The sequence below is a fragment of the Medicago sativa genome, chromosome 4, assembly GCF_051527215.1.
Source record: "Medicago sativa cultivar Bolivia chromosome 4, Bolivia_mono, whole genome shotgun sequence".
Lineage (NCBI taxonomy): Eukaryota > Viridiplantae > Streptophyta > Magnoliopsida > Fabales > Fabaceae > Medicago > Medicago sativa.
The window spans coordinates 11139731-11167546 of record NC_140752.1 but is presented as its reverse complement, the minus strand read 5'-3'; the positions used below and the strand labels follow the sequence as shown (position 1 = coordinate 11167546).

Genomic DNA, 27816 nt, shown 5'->3' with positions numbered 1-27816 from the left:
ACAATCTGATAAGATACCCCTCTATAGGTATCGTGATCGTGTTCCTATCACCTTTAACATCAAGTCTAGGTAGTTGGATAAGGTGAATGTCGCAAACAGTCTTTAGAGTTTTTGCAAATGTTTTTTTTGTTGTGTGTATAGCTTCAAGCCACTTTAAGAAGGGATCAACTCAGGTTGTTTCTTTGATTCTAGACATGACCTAAGAAAAATCACATATGAATCCATCGATGGTGGAAGTTAGACAGTTAATTGTGGTAGAGAGCACTTCTCTCTTAAGAAACCATCATTTTTCCCTACACAAATTTTCTGAAACACATCTATAATGGTTCCAATACGAAGAAGAAAGCTACACATAACAAGTATAATGTGGACGGTTGGTGGCATATTATGAAAGAATAAAAAAGCAATAAAATTAAAATAATAAGGTTAAAGATTGAAGAAAATATAAAAAACTTTAAGCTCAAATGCTAATTAAAATAGCATCTCAAAAAGACTATAAGTCGATTAGAGAAGTTTTTTACCAAACATTTCCTATTTTATCTAACAAGCTTAAAAGTTAATCCACTAAACTATAGGTTAGCAATATTACCAAACATAGCTTTAGGATACTAAGTGCATATGATTACAAGTTTTTTTTTTTTCTATATAAAAATATTTCTTTTTTTTCAAATCCGTTGAAAAAAATCCGTTACAATACCTCATTCGTTTTTTTTTTGGACGGTAATTATTTTTGGTCAAATTTGGACGGTAACTTTATCTCAGTTTTTTTAAACAGAATGAAAATTACATCTCCTTATTTTTATAATAAAAATTAGATCTCATTCATTAAACCTCAAAGTATCCTTCACATACATTAACAATAACTTGCATCTTTCATCTTCATATTTCTTAAAATAATAAAAAGTCCAACCTAATGAATGCGATTATTTCAATCAATATATAATTTTGAATTACTGTGATGAAGTTTTCATTTGTTTAATCTTCATTGTCTCATTGAGCATAACTTAGTTGGTAAGGACATGCATTGTTATATGCAGAAGCTGGAGTTCAAACATCAAACCCCCTATTTATTCATCTTAAAAAGGGTGAATTTTAGCCACAAAATTACTTGAAAAAAAAATGAAGTTACTATTTTTTTTTTAAGAAAAAAATGAAGTTACTATTAAACACTCAAAATAAATTCTTCTCTCTTAATTGAATTTTCTCTATATAATACTAGTTATATATCGAACATCTAATCACTTACTTAATAAATTCATTTAAATATTTAACCTATCCATAATGCATAGTTGATTTTCAATCAATATATATAGTAAGCATTAACAATCCATATACCATAATGCATACTTGTCTCTCTTAAAATAGCTGCAAAATTACACATAGAAAACAGAGAGAGAGAGAGAGTGACCGTTTGAACGGCCACCTCCATCTCCACCTCAACACACCTGTTTGGCCATCTCTCTTTATTCCCTTCCCTCCCTGCTATTTTCTGCTTTTTCCTTTTTCCTCCAAAAAAAAAAAATACACCCAAAAAAACATCCTCAACTAAACATCATAGGAAAAAGGAAAAACAACAACAACAATCTGGGATAACCCCACAAAAAAAAAAACAAATTTTTTTCTTCTTCTTTCCAATGTCACCACCACCACCTTAGAAAAAAACAATTTTTTTAATTATTGGTGTTGCTGTAAAAGTTGAAAATTGTTCAACTAAGAGAGAAAGAAGAAGAAGAAAATGCAGCATAATATATTTGCTACAATGCGTAGTTTAAAGATCATGGATGGTTGCAAAGGTGGTTCTCAGGTTTATCACCACCGTTCTTCTGGTGGAGGAAGCGGTGGAATAGGTGAAAAGCTTCTTCAACAACTTCATGATCATATTAAAAGTCAAACATTTAGAACCAAATCTGTTCATAATTTTCATAATTTCCCAACACCGAATCAGACACCGTCTGAGGTTGTTGCTGAAGGATCTCTTTTGCCTTATGGGTTGCCCATGACCGAGATTTTAGAGCCTAAGATTGAGCCGGTTTTGAAACCGGTTGATTTTGTAGAAAGGTTGGCTGGATTGCATAATAAGATTGAGAATTGTTTGGATGTTGAGAGGTCTGAGGTTTATTTGGAGCATTGTTCGATTTTTAAGGGATTGTCTGATGTGAAATTGTTTCGCAGGAGTCTGAGGTCAGCACGACATCATGCTGTGGATGTCCACAGCAAAGTTGTGCTGGCCTCATGGCTCAGGTATGATAGGAGGGAGGATGAGCTGATTGGCTCGTCCTCGATGGATTGTTGTGGAAGGAATATTGAATGTCCTAAGGCTACTTTGGTGGCTAATGGGTATGATCCGGAATTGGTTTATGATCTTTGTAGTTGTCACCGTGATTGTGAGGAGGATGAGGATTTTATGATGTTTGATGATCAACAATGCTCTACCTCGGATGAGGATGATGGAGGGTGGGATATGTCGTTTTGTATCGGTGATGATGAAATTAGGTGTGGTAGGTTCAATATGGCTTCGCTTTCGAGGCCGTTTAAGACAATGTTGTATGGTGGATTCATAGAATCAAGGAGAGCGACAATAAATTTTTCGAGGAATGGGTTTTCTGTAGAGGCAATGAGGGCTGCCGAGGTTTTTAGTAGGACTAAAAGTTTGACCACGATTGAGCCTAATGTGGTTTTGGAGTTGTTGTCTTTGGCGAACCGGTTTTGTTGCGAGGAGATGAAATGTGCTTGCGACACATATTTGGCATTGCTGGTTTGTGACATGGAAGATGCCTTGTTGCTCATTGAGTATGGACTTGAAGAGACTGCGTATCTTTTGGTTGCGGCTTGCTTGCAGGTGGTTTTGAGGGAGCTACCCGCTTCATTGCAGTGTTCGGGTTTTGCGAAATTGTTTTGTAGTCCAGAGGGTAGGGATAGGCTTGCTACGGCAGGGCATGCGTCATTTGTGCTGTATTATTTCTTGAGTCAAGTTGCAATGGAGGAAGAGATGAGGTCGAACACAACCGTGATGCTCTTGGAGAGATTAGTAGAGTGCGCAAAAGACGGATGGGAGAAGCAACTTGCATTACACCAATTTGGTGTTGTTATGTTTGAGAGAAAAGAATACAAAGATGCACAACATTGGTTTGAGGCAGCCGCGGAGGCAGGGCATGTTTACTCGTTAGTCGGAGTTGCTAGGGCCAAATATAGACGCGGTCATACATATGCGGCATATAAGATTATGAACTCACTAATTAATGATCATAAACCTGTTGGATGGATGTATCAGGAAAGATCTCTGTATTGTCTTGGGAAGGAGAAAATGATGGACTTGACCTCTGCGACAGAATTAGATCCAACACTTTCGTTTCCTTACAAATACCGAGCTGTTTCTTTGCTGGAGGAGAGCAGGATTGGACCTGCCATTGCAGAAATAAACAAAATAATCGGTTTCAAAGTTTCTCCTGACTGCCTTGAATTGAGGGCTTGGTTCTTGATTGCCATGGAGGAGTACGAAGGAGCACTCAGAGATGTTCGGGCAATTTTGACATTGGATCCAAATTATATGATGTTCTATGGAAATATGCATGGTAATCACTTGGTAGAACTACTTAGTCCTGTTGTTCAGCAGTGCGATCAGGCTGATTGCTGGATGCAGTTGTATGACCGATGGTCCTCTGTCGATGACATTGGTTCGTTGGCTGTTGTACACCAGATGTTAGAAAATGATCCAGGGAAAAGTCTCTTGTGTTTTCGGCAATCTCTCCTTTTGTTACGGTGAGTGTAATCCTTGTACTAATTTGACTTCATAAACCTTTTCCATGTAAGAAATTTCTGTGATTGGAATTGTCTACTATGGGTTGTGATGTATAAATCTGGATAGAATAATTTTGATTTTTCTTTTCATTTTTAACTGGCCATATTTCTGCACCGATTTAACAGATTTTTGTTTGCTGTTAAATAAACCAGTTTATACTTCATAGTCACATTGTAATAAGTTAAACTTGGAGAAACATCGTTACGTGTCCCAACCATCAATACAAACTATGATAAAATAATGAAACTGCAGAAATTTTTTAGGGTGTGTTCGGCAGGATCAACAATGAAGTAGCTATTGAGTGTGTGACATTCTTGAAACTACGCTAAATTTTATGTAGTGTTATAAGTTTTAATCCAGGCCACGTACTTTTGTTGTTATTTATTTATATTCACTGCCTGCAGAATCAATGAAAGTTGATATCTACTTTGGTAGACTCGAGAGTACTTGTTAACTGAAAGGACAAATTTATTTGTGTTATTTTTTATTATCTACTTTCATCTAGTTTTTATTTATCTATTATAATTTCTTTTAGAAAGTCTTTTGTGTTATCAACTAGGGGAGCCAATTAGTCTCTTATATCTTTATCATTTTATGCACAAATCTAATTACTGTGAGTGTTGATTTTCCTGAATCTTGCAGGCTAAATTGTCAAAAAGCAGCCATGCGTAGTTTGCGTCTGGCTAGAAATCATTCTACTTCTGACCATGAAAGGCTTGTATATGAAGGATGGATACTGTATGACACCGGTCATCGTGAAGCAGCATTAGCAAAGGCGGAGGAGTCCATTTCTATTCAAAGATCATTTGAAGCTTACTTTCTCAAAGCTTATGCATTAGCTGACACAAATCTCGATTCTGAGTCTTCAAACTATGTTATCCATCTCTTGGAGGAAGCTCTCAGATGTCCTTCAGATGGTCTTCGTAAAGGACAAGTAAGTGTTATATATTTTAGAGTAAACACCCACTTTGATCCTTATATATTTGAGACACTGTCACAGTAGTCCTGAATCTATCAAAATTACAAAAACATAATTAAATGTGCCCTTCTTTAGTCAGTTTGGTCCATAAAATTACTAATAAAAGATACACTTCGGGATGTTTTTGCACTTTTGATACATTTAGGGACTATAGGGTTACCGCCTCACACATTTCAGAATCAAAATGACTGTTCACTCTATATTTTACATTGGGCTGTGCATATTAACTTGATTTCAATGCTGAAGTAGTGTATTTATCTTTGTCGTTTTTTTTTTTAAATTGTAGGCACTAAATAATCTTGGGAGTGTCTATGTAGATTGTGATAAGCTGGACCTTGCAGCTGACTGCTACATGAATGCACTCAACATCAAGCACACACGAGCCCATCAGGGGTTGGCGCGTGTATATCATCTTAAAAGACAGAGCAAAGCTGCATATGATGAGATGACAAAGCTAATAGAAAAGGCTTGGAACAATGCATCAGCTTATGAGAAACGGTCGGAGTATTGTGGTCGTGACATGGCAAAGAGTGATCTTAGTATGGCAACACATTTGGATCCTCTAAGGACTTATCCTTACAGATATAGGGCAGCAGGTAAGTCATATACCAGTGGTTCTAAATTATTCTTTTTACTGGGCTGTGAGATGTGAAGGGAGAGAACTGTGGCTGTGATTGTAAGCCATTTTTGTGTTCCAAATATCTATTGTTACATTTGTTTTCTGATGCATTGCAATTTTTGATCCCATGCTATTATTTACATATAGGCATGGCAATGGGGCGGGGTGGGGACGGGGTTTACCTTCCCCGTCCCCATACCCTACTCCCATATACTTACCCGTTATCCTACCCATACCCAACGGGGATGAGAAGTTGAATCCCATCCTTGACGAGTTCGGGTATACTCGCCCCATACCCGCAGTGGATAATTTTTTTTAATAAAATTAAAAGTATTTTTCAGTTCCGATCGCAATGTTGTAATGCATTATCCCAGATAGAGATGATGGCGATCGATGGCTTTGGTGATGGAGAAGAGAGAGGCCGAGAGTGTGAGATACGGAAGGAGGTAAGAGAGATCTATGATAATTGAGTGTCATCTGAAAGATTGAGACTCTGACTGTGTGAGTGAAATAACTTAGGGTTTCAATTTCTATTTATATAAAAGGGGTAATAATTTGATTTTCTACATTCGGGACGAGTTTAGGTATGGGTTCGGGGTGGGTACCTATATCCTCGTTACCCGTCCTGTACCCGTGTTTTGAAATCGGGGAAAACCCATACCCAAACCCAGTCAAAGCGAGGAATACCCGTCAAAATGGGTTTGGTTCGGGCGGGTACCCGCGGGTATGGGTTTTGTTGCCATGCCTATTTACATAGTAATGTAGGACAGGAACCATAGTATCCCTTTTTTGATGATTAGGAATCGAAATTGGTACTCTGAGGATTACGGCACTCGCACCCTGCACACCACCACTTACGCTAGGCCTCAGTGGTAACTGATAATATCCCTCTTAGAAAGGTTTTCTATTGATAACCTAGAGTGCTCCTCCGACTCATATTTCATATACTCTATGAATGAAGAAAACTCTATTTTACAAGAAACAAAGTGTGTCAAATGTTTACACTGAAGGTCTATATATAGACTCAGGAAAGTCAAACACTGTAATAAGCTAATCCAAAATAGAATTAAATCTATAAACAACACAAGAAAGTTCCATATCAAAAACCTTAATTTACAAAATTAAAACCCTAACATCAAAACTAAATGATCCAATGGAATGTAGTCTATTTGAAACATCGAAGTCTAAGAATCATGATTCATGCGAAATGAGGTGTATCTTGTTACGCACTTAAGTAGAAAGCTATATAGCACCGACACTTTAGATTGAAGACGTGTTGGTGTCTAACACTGACACATTTGGCTTCATTAAATTATTTCATTTTCTCAAATTATTATCAGTCTACGGTTAGTGTTGTATCCAATGTTTGTGTCAGTGCTTCATAGATAGAAAGTGAACATCAGACAATGCATTCAATGTTGAAGGAATATCTTGGTAGATTAGTAGATAGACTTTCTTTTCACAACTTGCCTATCAAACCACACTATTGTAGGGTACATGTTCAGCGTGTATTTATGAAAGATTTTGCACTTACTAGATCGCTGACCCATGCTGTGCACGGGTCTTCTGCGTTATTATATGGTAAATAAAGAATTCTTGAAAACATACTTTCACTAAAAACAATAAATTAACAATTGAAACAATACAGACTATCTAAATGCAATGTCTTTTTTTTTTTTTTTTTTTTTTTTTTAAATATCTAAATGCAATGTCAACATATCTGTTTAAGGATATTAGGGGTCCTTTGTTGCTGTTTGTTTTTCCTTTTTTGTTCTGAGTTGCTCTTGGTTAATGCTCAATTATTTTTGTTTACGTCAATATCTCGATAGGCGAATTTTATCATAATATTGCATAGAACTTTTGAAACCAATTAGTGCTGTGTGTATATCTGCTCTGCAAACACACAAGCTTATTATGTTCTGACTTGGAAACTCTGTCTCCCAGTTTTAATGGATGATCATAAAGAAGCTGAAGCAATCGAAGAGCTTTCAAGAGCCATTGAATTTAAGCCAGATCTTCAACTCTTAAATCTTAGAGCAGCCTTTTACCATTCAATGGATGATTTCGCTTCTGCCATCCGAGACTGCGAAGCAGCCCTTTGTCTTGATCCAGGCCACGCCGAGACGCTTGAGATTTATAACAAAGCACAGGAGGATATTAAGAAACAAAAGTGAGAATCAGAGATTAGAAAGAATCCATGTTTTTCCCAAGTGTTCCCTGTTGACACAAGGCTTTTCTTGCCAACCTGTACTTTTTCAAAAAACATGAAGGACCAGTAAATCATCAGTGCTATTTATATGTTTTAGCTTTTGTCTCAAGCAAAAGGTATGGTCCATAATTTTCAACTGTCCTTGTGGAAGCAGAACTTAAGAAAGGAAAAGTTAGAAAGCTCATCTGGGTTGACACAGAAAGGGAAAGTAGAGGAGCAGGATTGCTTGTAAATATATGTAACAATGGTTAGTGCACAGAATCGCAGCTACTATGCTACACCAGTTCAAAAATAGTGAGGGGAGTTCCTTTGTTAGACAAAACATGTATATGAAAATTCAATTTATGTAAGTCCAAGATTTAGATCTTTACTACCATTGTATTTTTGGCTGAGCATTTGTTAATACGCATTGTGTTGTAACATTTTGTCACTTCTCTGTTGTATAATACGCAATTTTCCCTGGTGAATGTATGTCTGTGATCAGTTCTTTTTGGTGAAGCTGTATCCTTAGTTATTTTTAAGTTTTACGTTTTTCAGCTGCTTAATTCTTCTCTATTTTGTATCTTTTCTTTACTTAGATTGTTTTAAAATTCCACAATACCTTGTAAAATGTTGAAATATCTCAACCAGACTCAGATTGGTGTTGTCCAAAGCAGCACTATAGCATAGCAAAATTTGAACAAACCAACTGCTGTTGGTACAAAGTATTATCAAATAGCGGCTATACAGTGAGTGTTATATAACACTATAATGCAGTGGAATTCGAACAAATTGTTATTTTCTGCAATCTGTGAATAACAATATTGACTCTGCAGTCCTCTAGCCAAATCTCAATTGTTGAATTAATATAACGGTAGAAATGTTGATCTTTCGGCCGTTCAATTTTTTCAGTGGTTGAGATTTGACTCGAGGGACTTGAAAGGATATATATTTGGGTACATATTCATGTCAATTGAGACGAAGACGACCGTGCATAGTTGTATACCTGACATTCTTAAACTTTTTATTCTTTCCTTTTATGATTCACATGCAATGCAACCTTAACTTTCAACCTGGTTTCTTTGTTGTGTTACTTGTGAATAGTGAGATTAAAAATAAGGTAAAATAAAAAAAGAAACGTAAAAAGGGCCTGCAATTTCACATTCTGATAAAGGGTAAGCTGAAATTATCTAGTCATAAGTTTTTTCTCCTTGTTTATGTGTTACCCACGTGGAAGTGCTTTTCAACATACCTGTGACAACTTAAAAGCAAAACCTTGGTTTTAATTATTCTCACGAGATATCTATTTTTTCAACTACTACTATTTATTCTCCCAACAAACTAGTTGTGATATCTTCTCTAATACCAACTTTTACAAAATCTTTTGTCCTAAGTTTATCTCAGATACTCAATCTAGTCATTGAAGTTCATCATACTCGAGACAAAGTAAATAGAAGAAGTCGGTTTACGAAACCGAACTATGATTCATTCCAAACGTCATAGAAAGTTAAACTTAAACGCGCCAATTATGTCAACACGTCGTCTTGGTTCCGTCGTTGCAGACACATCTTTGTCATCAAGTTCATTAGGTACATTTCAAAACACAAGTGAAAGAGTTCCGTTTTCATGGGAGAAAGAACCAGGAAAACCGAAAGATACTGGTAGGAATGGCTCGAAATTACCACCCTGCCATCGTTTGTTTCCACGAAAAGAAGCGGCTGATCAATCTGATGTAAAAAATGATTGTGATGGAGAGGATTATATTGACAATAATGATGATCTTTACTCAGATGCTATGGATGATGTGTTTTCTTTATCAGAAGCATTAGATATTGTTCAAAGAAAATCAGAGCAAGCTCATAGTGATAACAATAATAGTTTGAAGTTAAAGCTTGCAGAGTGTAGTGGCTACCAATCTCCTACTTACATGATCAACCGTTTTCTTCCGGACGCAACCGCTTTGGCTGCATCATCGTCTGCTTTAAATTTTCATAGTGATTTTGAAGAGAATGTTTGTAATACTTGTAGTTATCCAGAATGCTATTTATCAGAATCAGGTAGACATTCACATTCATACGCTTATGCTTCTTGTTCTTCTTCTTCTCCAAAGGGATGTGGTCTCGAAACTTTCTTCCCTTGGAGAACTATGAAGCATAAGTTTTGTGCTATAGAGAGCCCTGTACTGCCATGCTCCACGACTACGACAAATCTGCAGAAACATCAGCGCAACTCGAGAGAGTCGGGACAGAAGAAACAACGGTCATCAGCTTACATCCCTTGCACGAACGTGAAGAAAGATGTTTGATGAATCAAGATAGTTTCTTTTTCTTTTTGATCTAGACCCTCCGTGCAATTTGAGTTGAGTAGGATGGACTCGGGAGATGATAAAGTTCTACCAACGCTATTTTTTCATTCATAAGACTCGAATTCAAAACCTTATTTAAGGAGAACCAAACTCAATCTTGTTTGAACCAACAAGCGTTGGTTAGTCGAACTAGTTCTTTGATTCATTCATTTTACCTAGTATATATACTAAATCTTTTTTGTATATATGTAAGTATTTTATGCTACCTTCTTAAGCATGCATTTGTTGTAATATGTCAGTTCATAGTAATTGTTTGGTATGAGTTCGGTCATTGATTATCGCATCCCTATGTTGTATGCACCTTTTACGAAGCTAGAAATTCAAACTTCAGCCTCAACGTGCGGTGCCACCGCGGGAACAAACACACACTTAATCAGTTCTATAGTGTGATAGAAAAACTGACTCAATATGCAGCAATTACCTTTCTGGAAACATAGTATTGTTTGGATTGAATTCATTTTATTTGGTCAATTGAGACTAAGATACTAGAATGTACCTTGATGGTTTTGTGCTTAAAAATGGATTAGTTTGTTATTATAAAATAATAGAATGGATCTGTCTTTAACACCTATAATTATTGTAAGAGAATAAACATGTTAATAGGTAAATTGATCATCAGAGTTGTTATGAGTTTTGTAAGTTGGCAAATATATCATAGAAATTGTGATATGTCAATCAAAATGGCACTTCCATATTGATTTGAGTTGTTTGAGATGTGGCATTCCACCGATTAGGATCCTCTTATGTTGAAAAAATCATAAGCAAATAATGTGAAAGATCTTGGCCAAGTTTCTAACATTCCACATGATCTCACATCAATGAGACATATATTAGAGATATAGGTTAGAACTAGTCATATAGTAGTATATATAGTATTATAGTTGTATCCACCTCTCATTATAAGGTATTTATTCGCTCATTTGTAATATTCCATTTTCATCAATATAAAGAGTTAGTGGTTTTTCTCTCATTCCTTCTATAGATGTCATGTTTCATAACAACATGATCGGCCACTAAATTTCATATGAAATCAAGGTGGTAAAAATCATTGAAATTTGATAATAATTTGCTGTCTAATTTGAAATTGAAACGTAAATTCTTCATAACACTACAACTCAAAAATGGAAATGCATTGGAACACTAAATTTAAAACAAAAACATAAAAACAAATATTTAAAAAAACCCTAGAATGTTATTATGGGAACACCCCCTTATTAGACTTGTTCACCACTTTCTTTTGCAAGCTCTGAATCTCAAAGGACCCTTGTAGGCATTGCAGACAGATTTCACGAGATCACCAAACTGTAGAGAAGAATTAGGAATATTAATAAGGGAGAGAAATACAAGTGTTTAAATAATTAAAGATTAATATGTTAGTTAAGAAAAAAAATGTTACTAACATCAGCATTCACATATTGGCCATTCACAAGGAGCCAAGGTGTGTGAGTAAGAGGTGGATTTAGCCAATATGTTTCTCTACCATTGTGTCTATGGAGCTGCATTGTCAAATTTTAGCATAGAATTAGTAAGAGACATTCACACATACAAAATTTGAATTATCAACTAAAATTAGAAATAGTAAACATTTTTGAAGGAATTAAAAATAGTAAACATGAAATTAATCTTAATTTTTTCATAATACTTAATGTTACGAAGCAACCAAAAAACAAAATGTGCGAAAGTAATCTCATTCATAATTTTTTATCAAAGCACATTCATGATTGCCGTAAAAATAAAAAATAATAGTTTCTAATTTGTACATTTAATTTCTGCATTTTTGTCAGTTGAGTTAGGACTTTTAATTAACATATATATGCATTCAATACTAAATGAGTTATAGTCTTATAGATGACAAAAAAATTGAGATATGAAATGACCTGATTTCCATATCTAGAATAACAATTCTTAATAGGTTTTGGGTTCAATCTGAGACGTTTGCTGCAGGATCTCCATAAACTTGGTTTTTTCCTTGTAGCAGGTAAGCCATTCTCAATACAAAAGATGAATGCCAAACTAAATCTCTTCCAAAATTTCAAATAGGACAAATACAAAGAAAAAATTGTCAGAAATGGAAGAAATCCCATTTAGATCATATTAAAAAATGTTTACTAAGGAAAATCCTTACCAATGGATAGGTTTTAAGAGCACATGCCTCTATGGTATTATAGTAGCATTCATCAGGACCATGCTACATATATTTAAATAAAAAGTAGAAAAAATGTCAAAACTATTGAAATATAATTATAAATTACAAATTATAAACAACTCAAGATGCAAATCAAGATTTCCAATGGTCGTCGAAATCCCACATTTATACGATCACTATAACGATGAGTGTTAGACCGTTATCGAACAATGCAAATTTTAAGGTTTAAATTTTCAATTTTTTTTTAAAATAAAAAAATAAACTTGAAATTTGCATGGTCGAATCTTGATCTAACGATCATCGACATAGTGACTGCATGAATGTGAGAATTTGTCGACCGCAAGTAAGTAGACTTGTGTAATATACTATTTTCTTTTAAAGGAAAACTCGACATCTGATTCAAGGACCAACTAATCTCTTCATCTTCGTATATCGTTAATTTATTAAAAGACTAATTAAGAAAAATGAATATAAGTTAAAGCTATGCCTATGAGGAAGCAAGGAAATTAGAGACCTGGCAAGATACGGTTCCATTTGCACTCGTGAGAGCATTGCCATAAGGAACCAAATGAAGGTGAACAATAGACATGACATCTAATTTAACGAAATTCTCAAGCGCATTCAAGATGAAATCCTTGCTATATGGACACAAAGATTCATAATACAAAGAAACAAAGACAACGCCATTTCTTCTATTCAACTCAGAAGAATGAGATTGAGATTGAGATGGATTGATGATAATCAAAAGCAGAGAAATTAAAGAAAGGAACCGAAATGAAGTTGGTGAGGTCATTTTCTATGAACTATGATGTGTTGGTGGTGGCTCTATACGAGTCTAAAGGGTTTATATATTATTGCTATACCTCCATCCTTATAGGTAGGATGGCATAGTGGCATTGAATTGACCAAATAATTTTTACATTAAATGTGCCAATAATTTGTAATATACATCAATCCAAAAATATATATGTCGATTTAGTACAATGCATGCACATAGGCTAGATGGATGGAAGGAGGGACACATAGGGGTTGTGGCCCTTCCTTCCCTCGTGTGTAGTTTGTTAGAGTGGGTTGAATATGTCAATTTGTTTATGCTTTAGTTTGTATAAGTAGAGAATAGGTAAAATAAACAAAACACAAGAAAAATATTGAAGAAAGTTAGTTTTTTCGACTAGCTTAGTTATCTCTAAACCATTGTAATGGTTTTATTAAACGATTTAATTGAGATATCTCAATGATACAGTATCATATAATTTTGAGAAGAATAATTTGTCTGATTTTGGGGAGTGAAAGCCACCTAAATTTCTCTTCACCTCTCAATTCACCATTCTTTCTCATTTGACTAATTTTTATTTTTTTTACCATTCGCTCTCATCCATGCACTCAAAGTCACATAATCCAAAAGTTAGAGAATCATAATCCAAAATTATAAAGTTAGAGAATTATGATCAAAGTTGAAATATATATCATATTTTTCCATCTCTAAATTATCTTGCTTGAAATATATATCATATTTTTCCATCTCTAAATTATCCTGCTAATTGAACTATAATTTTGTTTAGAGTTAAATATGATTCTAGTCTTTACAAAATTACATTTTTTAAGTTTAATCTCTACACAAAATTTGTCTAAATTTGATCCTCGCATTTACAAGAACTAAATACAATGACTAAAATTATTCATTTGTAAATATTTTAGAAAAATAGAGACTAAAATTGGACAAAATTTATACAGAGACTAAATTGAAAAAATCTTTAGAATAACAGAGGCTAAAATTGGACAGAATTTATATAGAGACTAAATTGAAAAAAATCTTAATTTTATAAGGACTAAAAATTCATATTGATTTCAAAATTTTACTGTATTAGATATCCTACCAAAAGCAGTCTCAAAGAGAAGACAAACACTTCCAAAAGCACTAAAGTTTTATAATGGAAAATGTATACTATACTACACATATAGTTGCTCTATTTATCTTATTTTACTATATATCATTGAATCGCCATAAATTTAATGTATTTTTTTTTTTATAGAATCATAGATTTTTTTTTTAAGGATATAGATGTACACCATATATAGAATCATAGATGTAATATATTCAGCAGGGTCGATGTATCATTCCGAGAGCTTGAAATGATCATGTGCTCATAACTTTTTTCTTGACTAACATATGAATAGTTGAATTTATTTCTCACTTTCATTCAATGAACATTGCAAACTGCTGGTATAGCATCACCTTTATAAGCCTTGCAAACATAGTTTGTAAAATTTTCATAGTCCTGAAATTAACATCACAAACAATAATCTTGATGAGTATTTTGTCAATAATTTGGAAACTAACTACACCAATTGTGTGTTTGTGATTATGAATGAGAAAAACAAGGAGAAAAGACAAACTTTTCCAATAGGTTGATTGTTCACCACCACCCATGGCACAAAGGAATGAGGTGGGTCTAGTTTTGCTGTTTCATCAATATATTTTTGTCCAAACTGCACACAAAATTCAAATTTATTGTTAAGTACATGATTTAAACAATCTCACACAAGGTATCATCAATAAACTATAGCCTTGGATGCTAGAAGATCTATCTAGCACAAGATATTTCATTTTAGATCTTTGACCACATGTGTTAATCTTCTTTGCCCTATAATATAAGGTCCTAATAATTACCATCAAGGGTAGCACTATGCTATAGAAATTCTTGGAGACATTTGTCACACTATTTTTTTTTTTTTTTTATGGTGCATCACCTTATAAGTGGTCCAACATGAATTAGTACTTGACAGCTTTAAAAAATTCCGACAAAAATTATAGTCCGACATTAGCGGTCAAAGTTTATGGTGCTCCTTATCGTAATTCTGGGACGATTGTCTCATCAATGTTAGTTTGACAAAAATAAAAATAAAAATGAGTGTTAGAGAGATCATATTTCTAGCATTTTCCTCAATTTAATTAGCAATGGAGTCAAGCAAATGGAAAATAAAAATTAAAATATAACCTCTGATCCGTTTCCTCTATTAAAGCAATCCATAAAAGGCTCCAAAGGCAAACCCAGTTGCTTTAAACAGTCATCCTGCCACATCTTGATATTTCCCTCAATAGCCAGAAACTCAAAGCAATTAATCAAATTATAATGTTCATCCTGCATCACAATTTAAATATTTAAGATTCAATATAATTATAAGAGACCGGGTTCTTCCGCAGTAAACAAAATTTTTGACCGTTAATATAAGATCAGAAGGTTCATATTTCACACTAACAAATTCTGTTTAAAACGATCTCAATAGGTAACATAAAATCGGACGGTTAAGGTCAAAAACTGCGTGACGCAATTACTGCATCATATCCAAATCGAATTATAAGAAACTCACTTTGAGGCATGGTTTCTAGGTGTCCTTCATACTTACCACATTAGGCCAAATATTGAGGGCACATGCTGCCAAAGAATTTAGCTCACATTCATCTGGTCCATTCTGCCAAGTTGATTGTGTGAAAAGACAAATACAAAATATAATTCTTAGTTTAGAAAATTATTAAAAATAAAGAAAAATCAAAACCTGACATGAAATGGCATTGTTGGTTTGATTGACATGAGAATTGGCCCATGGTACTAGCTGAAGATTAACAATGTCAATGAGATCATTGTTGAATATTTCCCTAAGATTCTTAATAATGAAAACTGCAGAAGAATTGCTTAGACTTTCATAGTATACTGATAAAGTCACTTTCTGATCATCAGTTGGTTTAATCTGTGAACCAGAAGAATCATAAGATGCACCCTCAGATTCATAGGTGAAAAATAAAAGAATTAATGATATTAATATAGTGATTGGTAATTTTGGAGAAGCCATTTTTTTCCTTCTTCAATGCTGCAAAAGTATAGAGAGATATTGTATTGTGTCTTTTATATACAAGTAAGGGGAACATGTTGTGCATACCCTATATTTTTTTTTTTTTTTAAATTATAAATTGTAAATTACAATTTTGGTCCCTAAATTATTTTTATGTTTCGCTTTCGTCCTTTAAATTTTTTTCATTTCATTCGGTCTATTATGTTTTTCTCATTTTGATCCTTAAGTTATAGACGTTAGACGTTAGACACACTTTGACGCTTTGTGTTGGTATTTTGTTTATGTTCGTCAAATCTTTTCTATATTTTCTTCTTGTTGTTGAGTCGGGCGAGCCTAATCAATAATGTTATGTATGTAGGAAAGATTTTCACACTCAAATGAAAATTTGATTGAAAGAACCAAAATGTCTTATATTTATAACTTAAATAATCAAAATTAAACTTATGTACACTAAAATAAAATGAAAAAAAAAATTCAAAGGATCAAAGTGAAAGCTAAAATAATTTAATGGGCCAAAGTGTAATTTAACCATAAATCTAGTTCAAATGCACGATTTACTAACATATTCAAACAAAAAGGAGATACATAAGGTAAAGAGCTGGCATACATTATCGAAACTTACGTTTGCATGCATTCGAACCTAAGTCACAACTAATGCAAACAAAAAGTCTGATTATCTATGCCAACTCAGTAACTGAATGACCTTTTTGTTTGAATCAATTGACAAATTACATATTCGAATCTAAGTCACAACTAATGCAACAAAAAAGTCTGATTATCTATGCCAACTCAGTACCTGAATGACATTTTTATTTGAATCGATTGACAATTTACACATTCGAATCTAAGTCACAACTAATGCAGACGAAAGTTCTGATTATATGTGACAGCTTGTTATATGCTGTATAGCCTTTATGTTTGCATCTGTTGGCAAATCAATTTCCCATTTTGCTTTGTAGTTAGCAAAAGCAATAATACTAAATAGTCTCTCTTTTTGTTTTAAGTAAAATTGAGGACATATTGGGAAAGAAGCTATAATATAGCCTTTTCAGTTTTCAGTTATGATCATCCTTAGTATTCACTCTTACGACCCTTCTTTTGGTATTGCCGTGTTAACCTTGCTTTATAAGCTTTACTTAATCTACATAATATTCATGGCTATTCTTGTCTCTATATCCTTTTATATCTTCATCATGTCACATTTTTCTCCTTCCTCTCTTGTCTCACATCTTACCAACCACATGGTGTATGGATAATTTGATTATCTTATATTTTCTAATAGTAAACTTTTAAATAATTTATGATTAGATTTCTGAATTAAGGCACCTAATTACAAATTATTTAAAATTTCAGAGATTCGATTAAAAACTTTTTACCTTAGAAGTATGATTACAAATTATTGACATGTTTAAAAATTCAATTATAAACTTGTTTAATTCAAGGAGTTATATAAGAGTTCTTAAATTGTTAAAGAACTTCAATAAAATTATTTAAACATATATTATATTATGTTTGTACAAACACAAAGGATATTTTTATTTTTATTTTTACTTTTTGGTGCAAAAACACAGGATTTAAATGGTGGAACAAATGAACAAGTTTTATTATAAGATAAGATCATTTGCAATTCCAAATTCCATGGTAATATATAGTCATGCAAATATGATCCTAAAGATTAATCAGCCACTTGCCAATTACTTGAACCTTTAGACAAAGATTAATTCCAGCTTCATTTTCATGAGGATTAAGTAGTATACTCCTTAATTAATTTGGTGATTAGTGGCAAGTATGGTCATATTTTTGGCTTCATCTACATAGCAACCAGGATGAAAGGAGTTGGTTTTTGCATCTGAGTCATAATAAGTTCTTGTTGAAACTGATCTACAAGCATCTAGTTTCAAACTTCCCTTGTATGCCTTGCAAATATATGTCACAAAATTTTGGTAGTCCTAACAACAAAAGATAAAAGAGGTTAATTAAGGAATCAGTATATTACTTTAACATTAATTAATCAAATATTATCAATCACAAACCTCTTGAAGTGCATGATTGTTGACAACCACCCATGGAACAAATGTATGAGGAGGATTAAGCTGAGCAGTTTCCTTAGCAAATTTTTGTTCAATCTGTTATGTTAGACATAAATAAATATTATTGCTATAATCTTGAATGAAAATAAGATACGAAAAAAAAAATATTTAAAATAACTTACAGATTTTCCCTTGCTACTTTTGTAACAATTAAGTATAGGCAATGCGCCCAACCCAGTCATTTGGATGCAATTAAACCATTCATTATATCGACCCTCTATGGTTAAACGCTCCAAGCAGTGTATAAATCTGAAATGATGTTCCTGCATCATATATATGAATATGATCATAATATATAATATATATTAAAGAAATCAAGAAATCCACATTAATGTGCTGTATTAAATATTTGTTTTTTTTTGTCAAGAAAATAGTATAAACAAAAGATTTTGCTTAGTGGAATAATAAAAAGTACTGAGGAAATTGTTTCATAGGTAGGAACTGTACCACGTCTGCATATGCTTTAATGGTGCAGGCCTCGATCGAGTTTAGCAAGCATTCATCATTTCCATGCTGCAATTATTATAAACATGAAACATATGAAAAAATGATTAGTCAAAAAATTACTATAAAACAAAAAATAAAAGAAGTGGTTTTCATCAGAAAACGAACATAATTATTTCAAAAATATCATGATCAGTTGTTATACATGTATATACATATACACTGTCAAAAAAAAAAGTTATACATGCATACATATATATATTAATATATAAATGATTTATATTTTATTATTATACCTGACAAACAAAAGTGCCATTAGGTGCAATCCTAGCATTTCCCCAAGGGACCATTTTAAGATTGACAATTGAAATGAGATTGGTTTGGAAGAGCTTCACAAGATGGTTCACTATGAAATCTGCAGAATAAGGACATAGACTTTCATAGTAGATTGACATGGTTACTTTCTTCTCATTTTTAGAGGACGTTGAAGAAGAAGAAGGTGCTACTAAGAGCAATAGCAAAAGTGGAAGAAGGAAGAAACAAAAGAAGAATGATCGTGGAGGTAAAGAACCTAAAGAAGAAGGTATTTTCATTTTTATGCTATGGGAATGGAAGAAAAAAAGAATGAGAGTTTAATTGGGTTATACTACTATTTATATGTGTGATTCATATGTTGTGAATCAACCGGTCAACACTCAACACATGCAAGAATTAATATTTTCTGAGTACATATAATTATATTTCTCTGATCCTGGATAATGACCTATAACTATTACAAGTTTATTTTAACATAAGAATATCTCATGCAATCCTGGCTCTGAACTAGAAAATTCTCACGAAAATAGTAGTACAAGTACTAGGGTAAAATAGAATATGGTCAAAAAGTAAAGTACAAGGGTAGAAATTCAGCTTACTTGACATTATATTGTAAGCTTACTTGATATATTAATATTTTTTAATAATTTTCCTTGAATTATAAATTAAAGGATTGATTTTTTTATTTACATGCATAAATTCATTTGTGAAAAAGAAAAATAAAAATCTAGGGAAATAAAAAAAAAACAGAAGAATCGAATGACTTTTAACGCAACTTTTTACAAATGTGAAGTTTTATAAATTATTAAGTGGTACAAAAAGAAAAATTATTAAGTGGTGCAAGAAGCTCTCATCATAGTAAACCAAATCAAGACCAGGAAATTGAATCAAAATGACTATACATTCGACTTTTGCTTTCGTTGACCAATGAAAGACCGCTAAATAATAGTCAAAAATCACTCAAGGACCATCCGAAATAACTTTCTCTTTATCAGCCGCTTGATTAAATTTAACCATGTAGAATCCGTATCATTATTCATCATGTTGTATCCTAGATTTTTTTTCTCTAAAAATTTAACCACCAAGGCTTCTTTCTATGGAGTGTGCGTATCTTGAAAAACTTCGGTTTCCAGAAAAACTTAACTTTCGGCAAGAAGGCAAAGCCAGAGCACATCATTAGTAAAATTCTCTTGCGTACAAAATCTCGCAATCAAAATTAGTTAATAACACCAACAAAAATTTAGAACCGATAATCAAGGACACATACGTAACTTGGCCTCTCGAACGTTGGTGTGATCTTGGTATGACCTTTGCTCAAAAATTGTCTTTACGTGATCGCAGTAGGAACACAAGGCAACCAATTCTCACGCGTAAGTGTCAATAATTTACCCATACCAAAGAAAGAAAGAAAAAACCTCTTTTTTCATCTTTATTCTTACAATCAGTAACCATTTTCATCTCAAAAATATCAAATTTATTCACCTCCTTCATTCAACACTTGATCACAATCTTCATTGTTCCATAATCGAATCATACATGAATGAATTACCCCAAATTCATTAAGAGGTAATGTAAGCCTCGCCATTTAAATTTGAATTTTCCTTAAAAATAAATAAATTTGAATTTACGTAAATCAAATTTATGTATAATCTTTTTTATATACAAGAATTTATGTATAATTTTCTTTTGCTAAGCTTATGTACGATCTATTAATGGGAGAATCTAAGTCACACCTAACACGAGTGAGAGATCTAATCATTTGTAGTATCAACTTGTTTGCTAATGTATAACTTTCAGTTTGAAATTATTGACAAATCAAGCCTAGTTAGCAAGTAATACAAACCGGTTTAACTTTTTGTTTATGTTTTCAAGTAAAAAAGAGGGCATAAAGGGACATAAGCCATAAATAAGCAAAACCTTTTCAGTCATGAATTCATTATCATCCTTTATTTTTCACTCTATGAACTTTTTTTTGGTATTGCCGTGTTAACCTTTGATTTATATCTACATGATATTCAAGGCTATTATTGTCTCTATATCCTTTTATATCTTCAGCGTGTCACATTTTTCTCCTCTCTTGTCTCATCTCATCAACCACATGGTGTGGAAATTTCTTTTATCTTTTACTACCATTTTCTATTTCTTTTTTCTTCACTGTTCTTTTGGCTGTAGTTCTCATTTGCAAGTGAAATTATATAAGATTTCGTCTTGTGGGTGTAGGATAAAAGCATGCATGTGTGGACTTGATAGAGGTGTCCCCATTTGTAGATTTTAGGATCGTGACTTTTACGATGGAACAGAACAGACAATATTCAAAGTTACGTCAAATAAAGTGGCTAAACATGAGAAATCATATTCTTCGAATCAACATGTATTTATACCATTTTCATTTGACACTTCTACAAAGAGTTCATAGCATCGTGCATAACAATGTTATGTCTCCTATGTTTACTTAAGATCAGAAGTCTGATTAGAGGTTATTGACAAGTTTAAAACTTCAATCATAAACTTGTTTAATTCAATGACACATATGTTTCCCAAGGCAATCCATTCACATACGAACTTATAGATTAGCCAATAGCTTGAACTTTTAGACAAAGTGAGAGTTCTAATACATCCAAATTAAACAAATCAAAATTGCTTTGCAACTTCATTTGATAGGGATTTATTTACTCCTTAATCTGGTGACTAGTGGTAAGTAAGGTCAAATTTTTTGCTTCATCTACATAGCAAACAGGATGAAAGGAGTTGATTTTTGAATTTGAATCATAGTAAGTTTTTGTTGAAACTGATCTACAAGCATCTGGTTTCAATTTTCCCTTGTAAGACCTACAAATGTATGTCATAAAATTTTGGTAGTCCTACAACCACAACAAAAGATAGAAGAGGTTAAGGAACTGAAATGACTAAAATTGGTAAATTGGTCTTTGAAATCAATTTAGTCCCGCGTATTATAGTTATTCTAAAATGATCCCTCAAATTGCAAAATTTTAATCAAATCCGTCTCTCTATTAGAACTTTCACGGACTAGAATAAATAAATTGATAATAACAGATGAAATTGAGACTAAGTGAATAATGTCAACAATGCAATTGATATACTCATTCCATTTCAAAATGAGTGTCGTTTTAGGTGTTTACACACATATTAAGAAATACAATGATTAAAAGAAAGAGAATGGATATTTTACCAAATTATCATTATTAACTATTGGTTAGTTTTAAAAGTAATACTTTGGAAGTAGTGTGCAGAGTATTAATTGGAGGGTACAATTGAAAAGAAAAAGTTATTATTGCATTGGAAACTGAAAGTGACATTCATTTTGAAACAATTTTTTTTGCTAAAGCGACACTCATTTTGAAACGGAAGGAGTATATATATATATATATATATATATATATATATATATATATATATATATATATATATATATTTTTAAACAATGCAATTGATATATGATCTAGAGAAATACCATATTTCATTAACATTTTGCAATTTTTGGGATCATTTTAAAAAATTAATAATGTGAAGGACTAGATTGATACTACCCTACGATTTGAATGACCAATTTGGATATTTAATCACAAACCTCTTGGAGTGCATGATTGTTGACAACCACCCATGGAACAAATCTATGAGGAGGATTAAGTTGAGCAGTTTCCTTAGCATATTTTTGCTCAATCTGTTATGTTAGACATAAATAAATATTATTATTATTAGTCAACAAATCATTTAGTTAATGCAATTGAGAACTCAATATTGTTGGATAGCTAAATTTTAAACTTAAGTAAATCAAAGTCAATTCAAACTCAGGGTATGAAATTTCCATTTACATCGAATAATTCCTAAGTAGTAAAGTGAATTTCTTTCCCTCTCACTTCTCGGAAGCCCCTTTCGTTTGAAAACTCTCGACGTGTAAAAAACATTAAAAAACCCTTCTTTTTACATATCTGAATTTTTAACATTCAGACAAACCAAAGATCTCTTAAAAGTGTGTAGGGGAAAAAGAAATTCACAAGAGTTTATTCAATTAGTACGACTATAAAAAGAAGGTTCCAAATTCCCTTCGGTTGTGAAGTCACACAATTGCTCTAGTTAAGAAATTATATTGCAGGATAAAAATCAAACAAATCACATTCCGACTTTATTAAATATGATTCAAAATTAAAACTCGAAATATGTATTGAGATAGAATTCAAATTAGAGATTAAGAATGTTGTTTAGAAGTTGAGTTAGTTTCTAATTCAAAAAGATAGTTATGATTGGCTAAGTTAATGGCATGGCAAGCAACTAACCAACCAAGTTAGTTAAGATGCTTGGAGTACAAGCAACTTAACTAACTGATGTAGTTAAGTGGTATTGGGCCTAGGTTGGTGTTTGTAAGATCATTTACCATGTTCCAACAATATGAACTACAAGTCTTCATCCAATGATACTAATTTTGTAATTAAGTTCGAATAATTCCATGAAAGTATAGAAATCAATAGAAATAAGATAAGAAAATAAAATAAAAGAACTAACAGATTTTCCATTGCCACTTTTGGAGCAATCAATAGGCATTGTACCCAACCCAGTCATTTGGAAGCAATTAAACCATTCATTATGCCTATTCTCTAAGGTGAGACGTTCCAAGCAACGTATAAATTTGAAATGTTGTGCCTGCATCATATTTATGGTCATAATACTATATTAGTGCATTAGAAAATGAGCAAAACTTGGTAATTAGAAAATGGATATGCAGAATAGTATGGTGTATTGTAAGAAAATATTTGCTTTTCTGTAAAAAAAATAAAAGGGAATATTAAATAAAAAGATTTGAGTTGTAGAATAAGAAAAAGTACAGAGAAAATTGTTTCATAGATAAGAACTGTACCACGTCTGGATACATATTAATGGCGCAGGCCTCGATCGTGTTTAGATAGCATTCATCATTTCCATGCTGCAATTATTATGAAAAAAGAATATGAAAAAAAAAAAAATGATGAGTCAAAATAATTTACACAAAACAAAAATAAAAGCAAGTGGTTTTCATTAGAAAACAAACATAACCATGAATAAATGAATATTGATTATTTTTATCAAAAAACTGTTGAGAGAGAAGACGGAATATATAAATTAGTCTCAACATATTGTCGTATTCGTCAAAATAATTTCTTATTTTTGGAATATTGGAATACATCCCTCAATTCGTAAAATGTTGCCAAAACAATTTCTATGTTGACTTTCACTATTAGGGTTATGACGTGACATATTTATCGAATATGGAAATGATTTCTCTCTATTTTTCTCTTATTTTTTTTTAAGTCTTTTTTTTATTTTTTTCCTCAATTTTCACATCTCAATTTTTAAATAAAATAACCTTTTTTTTTTGTGGTGGTCGGAGTTTGAAACTTAAACCTTCCATGTATTATGCATTGTCCCTACCAACTGAGTTAAACTCACGAGAACAACATTTCTCTCTTTTTCTCAAATTTTAATGTTATTCCTCCTTTATATTTCAATGGTATAGGTTCTCAGTTATTTTCTGAAGTTTTATTTTCACTTGAGAGGTCCTTATCCACTGAATATGCGTCTCTTCATATGAATGTTAACATACTAGGGGCTATTTTGACCAATGTTTACAACTTCGAGTATCAAATTTGGGTCAAATTTGATACTATTTAGCTTTAAAGCTTAATTAAATATGGGTCAAATTTATCTTAGCGATCTTTTGAGTAAATCTTTTTAACTTTGTTAAAAGTGTGTATGAATCATTTAACATTGAGGTGGTAGGTACAAAAGTGCTTATGACATTAAACATAATTAATTACACATATTTTTTTCTTTTTATTTTTTAATTCAAGACTAATTTTACATATAAATATTTTATCAACGACATTATAAATCAAATAATCAGTCAATTTTGTTTCATATCAAGACTAAATAATACACATATGAACCATAGTTTTGAAAGCAGCGAATTTAAACCTACCAACTTAACATTAAACGTCCCTCATGCCAATTTTCCAAAATTTTCCCTAAAAAAAAATAGAATTCGATGCACATATTTTATGACTCAAAAGAACAATTTATAAAATAAAAAAAGTTGAAATCTAATTAAATAACGGACCACATATGTTATTTGGTCTTAAATATATTGATAGATCGAATTGGTGGGCTGCTGGAGAATGCAGTTGGGTAGGTAATGTCATGAATCCTCTGGCTCTGGCAAACACTCAACACAGACGCAAGAATTTATTATTTTTCAGTACATATAGTTATATTTGTCTGATCCTGGAAAATGACTCATAACTATTACTGTTAAAACTTTACTTTAACATCAGAAATATGATCTCATGCAATGCAACACTGGCACTGAACAAGAAAATTCTCACGAAAAGAGTTGTACAGTACAAGTACTAAGGTAGAAATTTGGTCCAAAAATGTACAAGGGTAGAAATTTGGTCAATAAAGTACAAGGGTAGAACCCCTCAAAAAAAGTAGGGTTAAATATGTTTTTGGTCCCTATAAATATAGCAACTTTTCATTTTAGTCCCTCTAAAATTTTCCTTCAACTTTTAGTCCCTATAAAATTTTCAATCACTACTTTTGGTCCCTATTTTAAAGTAAACTCATATGTAGAATTCATATTTTTGAATAAAATTTTGCAGAAAAATTCATAATATTATAAGAATCTCTCCCAAAAAAATTTAGAATTTTTTAACAAAACATGAATTTAATATGAATTTTTATATTTTTTATGGTTAAATATTCATATTAAATTTATGTTTTGTTAAAAAATTCTAATTTTTTTTGGGAAAGATTTTTAAAATATTCTACACATTTCTGCACAATTTCATTAAAAAAATACAAAAATTAACTTTAAAATAGGGACCAAAAGTAGTGATTGAAAATTTTATAGGGACTAAAAGTTGAAGGAAAATTTTAGAGGGACTAAAACAAAAAATTGATTTATTTATAAGGACTAAAAACATATTTAACCCAAAAAAGTACAAGGGTAGAAATTCAATTCACCTTGGCATTATAGGTAAGCTTTGATATATTTACATTTTTAACAAGGGTTTTGCTATATATATATTAAATTTATCAATTCAATCATTGGATGTAAAATTTCTTCAAAAAAATCATTGGATGTAAAATTTTTTGTAATACTAACTAAATTTTTTTGGCAGATACTAACTAATATTTTTCCAAGGGGAGATACTAACTAAAATTTTATCACACAAATTAGTTTTAAGTGAAATACTATTATATTGGTTTCTTTAATCAATGCCACAAGACCACTACTTAACATTTCTTATTAATATAAGAGATGTGTTAAAATAAATTGAATATTATTAGTATGTTATATGTACGAAAGGATGACTAATCTTCGTTAAGAAACATGTAGGTCCTATAAGATGTGTTCTCTCCTTCCAATTCTAAATTTTCTTCAAATACAATACAAGAGTCGGGTATTTAAACCCCTAAATTGACCCGATAATATCAAATTTAATCACTATCTTAAAAATTATTAAGTGGTACGAATATCCTAAATTTACACAATATCCTAAAAAATGAAGGATTTTCTTTTAATCAATCGATTTGTGATTTCTAAGAGAATAAACACTTGTAATTCGGAGTTCAATGGTGAAATAAGTAAAAGATTCAAGAAGATTAAAATACTAAAGCATGTAAAGAATATAAAAAATGAAAACATGTACCTGACAATCAAAAGAGCCATCAGGTTTAATCCCAGCATTTCCCCAAGGAACCATTCTAAGATCCACAATGGAATTGAGACCAGTTTGGAAGAGCCTTACAAGATCGTTCACTATAAAATCAGCACAAAAAGGACATAGACTTTCATAGTAGATTGACATGGTTACTTTCTTCTCATAATTAGAGGAAGATGAAGAAGAAGGTGCTACTAAGAGCAATAGCAAAAGCAAAAGTGGAAGAAGGAGGAAACAAAAGAAGAATGATCGTGGAGGTAAAGAACCTAAAAAAGAAGGCATTTTCATTTTTGTGATATAGAGAAATGGAAGGAAAAAAGAATGAGTTTATTTGGGGTATGGTACTATATATGGTGGTTCATAGGTTGTGCAAGGAAGGTATATCTTCCCTCTCTCATTGCAAATGTGCTACTGCAAAAAGTGCCAATTTAATACGTAGTGGAAATCATTTAATACTCAGATCTATAGGCCAATGGTTACTCCAGGTAAAATAAAACGTTACAGAATTGCATTTATGTGGTTATCCTTATGGGTAAACCAAAGTATCATTTCGAGACTAAACATTTTTTTTTGGAATTAATCACTTTAGTCCTTGAATGGGAAAGAAATCGTCATTTTAGTTCCTGAATGCAGATAAATTGCAAAATAGTCCCTGAATGTAGACTCTGTTAGTCAATTTAGTCCCTGAATGCAGACTCTGTTAGTCAATTTAGTCCCTGAATGTAGACTCTGTTAGTCACTTTAGTCCCTGAAATTGACCAACAAAGTCTACATTCAGGGACTGTTTTGCAATTTCTCCGCATTCAGGGACTAAAGTGAGTAATCTTTTCCCATTCAAGGACTAAATTGACTAATTCCCCATTTTTTGGGTAGTAAGGTTGATTATATCAAATTATTTAATGTTATATCATACTCCCTCCGGTCTCAAATGTAAGCAATTTTTCACTTTTTAGATTCATTTAATAAATGATGTATGTGATCTATAATATGGACCACATACAACATTTATTAAATTAACCTAAAAAGTGAAAAGTTGCTTACATTTGAGACCGGAGGAAGTATCTATTTATTTATTTATTTTAAAAAAAACTCTATGTATAATTATATATAGGATACCTCTATCTTATTAAACATTATGGTATTGTTAAATAGTGTCTCCGGAGCACTCTTTAAACAATAAACAGTTAGTATTCTTTAAAAAAGTTTAATATTTCAATTTTTGATGCAATTAATACACACATTTTCATAAAATCTTACCTCTTATAGTCTTTAACTAGTACCCCGAGGTACTAATTAACATTTCC

The 27816-nt window shown here is 32.1% G+C and overlaps 5 protein-coding genes and 1 pseudogene across 7 annotated transcripts; 2 read left to right on the top strand and 4 right to left on the bottom strand.

The window, feature by feature from the left end:
• Positions 1–1343: 1343 nt before the first annotated feature.
• LOC146926284 (ethylene-overproduction protein 1-like) lies at positions 1344–8104 on the top strand. 2 transcript variants are annotated; one of them, XR_015034079.1, is made up of 4 exons: positions 1344–3759; positions 4442–4733; positions 5096–5374; positions 7342–8104. XR_015034079.1 is itself a non-coding variant. In XM_085758664.1 (4 exons), the coding sequence occupies exons 1-4, from the start codon at positions 1736–1738 to the stop codon at positions 7569–7571; spliced, it is 2856 nt and encodes a 951-aa protein (XP_085614790.1). In that variant the 5' UTR covers positions 1344–1735; the 3' UTR covers positions 7572–8104. The 2 variants fall into 2 exon arrangements, 1 of the variants encoding a protein (XP_085614790.1); XM_085758664.1 differs by having other exon boundaries at positions 5065–5374.
• An 877-nt stretch (positions 8105–8981) lies between these two features.
• On the top strand, positions 8982–10021 carry LOC146926283 (uncharacterized). Its single transcript, XM_085758669.1, has one exon. The coding sequence runs from the start codon at positions 9066–9068 to the stop codon at positions 9888–9890; it is 825 nt and encodes a 274-aa protein (XP_085614795.1). The 5' UTR covers positions 8982–9065; the 3' UTR covers positions 9891–10021.
• A 965-nt stretch (positions 10022–10986) lies between these two features.
• Positions 10987–12916, bottom strand: LOC146926282 (gamma-interferon-responsive lysosomal thiol protein-like; annotated as a pseudogene). The gene is made up of 5 exons (XR_015034080.1): positions 12611–12916; positions 12076–12138; positions 11828–11971; positions 11351–11446; positions 10987–11252 (listed from the first exon to the last, which is right to left on the bottom strand). The product of XR_015034080.1 is annotated as a gamma-interferon-responsive lysosomal thiol protein-like (transcript).
• A 998-nt stretch (positions 12917–13914) lies between these two features.
• Positions 13915–16017, bottom strand: LOC146926281 (gamma-interferon-responsive lysosomal thiol protein-like). Its single transcript, XM_085758674.1, has 5 exons — positions 15655–16017; positions 15505–15570; positions 15096–15239; positions 14494–14586; positions 13915–14375 (listed from the first exon to the last, which is right to left on the bottom strand). The coding sequence occupies exons 1-5, from the start codon at positions 15946–15948 to the stop codon at positions 14298–14300; spliced, it is 675 nt and encodes a 224-aa protein (XP_085614800.1). The 5' UTR covers positions 15949–16017; the 3' UTR covers positions 13915–14297.
• Positions 16018–17521: 1504 nt separating this feature from the next.
• On the bottom strand, positions 17522–19190 carry LOC146926280 (gamma-interferon-responsive lysosomal thiol protein-like). Its single transcript, XM_085758672.1, has 5 exons — positions 18779–19190; positions 18486–18551; positions 18161–18301; positions 17982–18074; positions 17522–17897 (listed from the first exon to the last, which is right to left on the bottom strand). The coding sequence occupies exons 1-5, from the start codon at positions 19073–19075 to the stop codon at positions 17709–17711; spliced, it is 786 nt and encodes a 261-aa protein (XP_085614798.1). The 5' UTR covers positions 19076–19190; the 3' UTR covers positions 17522–17708.
• A 2084-nt stretch (positions 19191–21274) lies between these two features.
• Positions 21275–26937, bottom strand: OSH1 (gamma interferon responsive lysosomal thiol (GILT) reductase family protein). Its single transcript, XM_085758671.1, has 5 exons — positions 26501–26937; positions 23671–23736; positions 23319–23456; positions 22387–22479; positions 21275–21658 (listed from the first exon to the last, which is right to left on the bottom strand). The coding sequence occupies exons 1-5, from the start codon at positions 26798–26800 to the stop codon at positions 21467–21469; spliced, it is 789 nt and encodes a 262-aa protein (XP_085614797.1). The 5' UTR covers positions 26801–26937; the 3' UTR covers positions 21275–21466.
• Between the last annotated feature and the right edge of the window lie 879 nt (positions 26938–27816).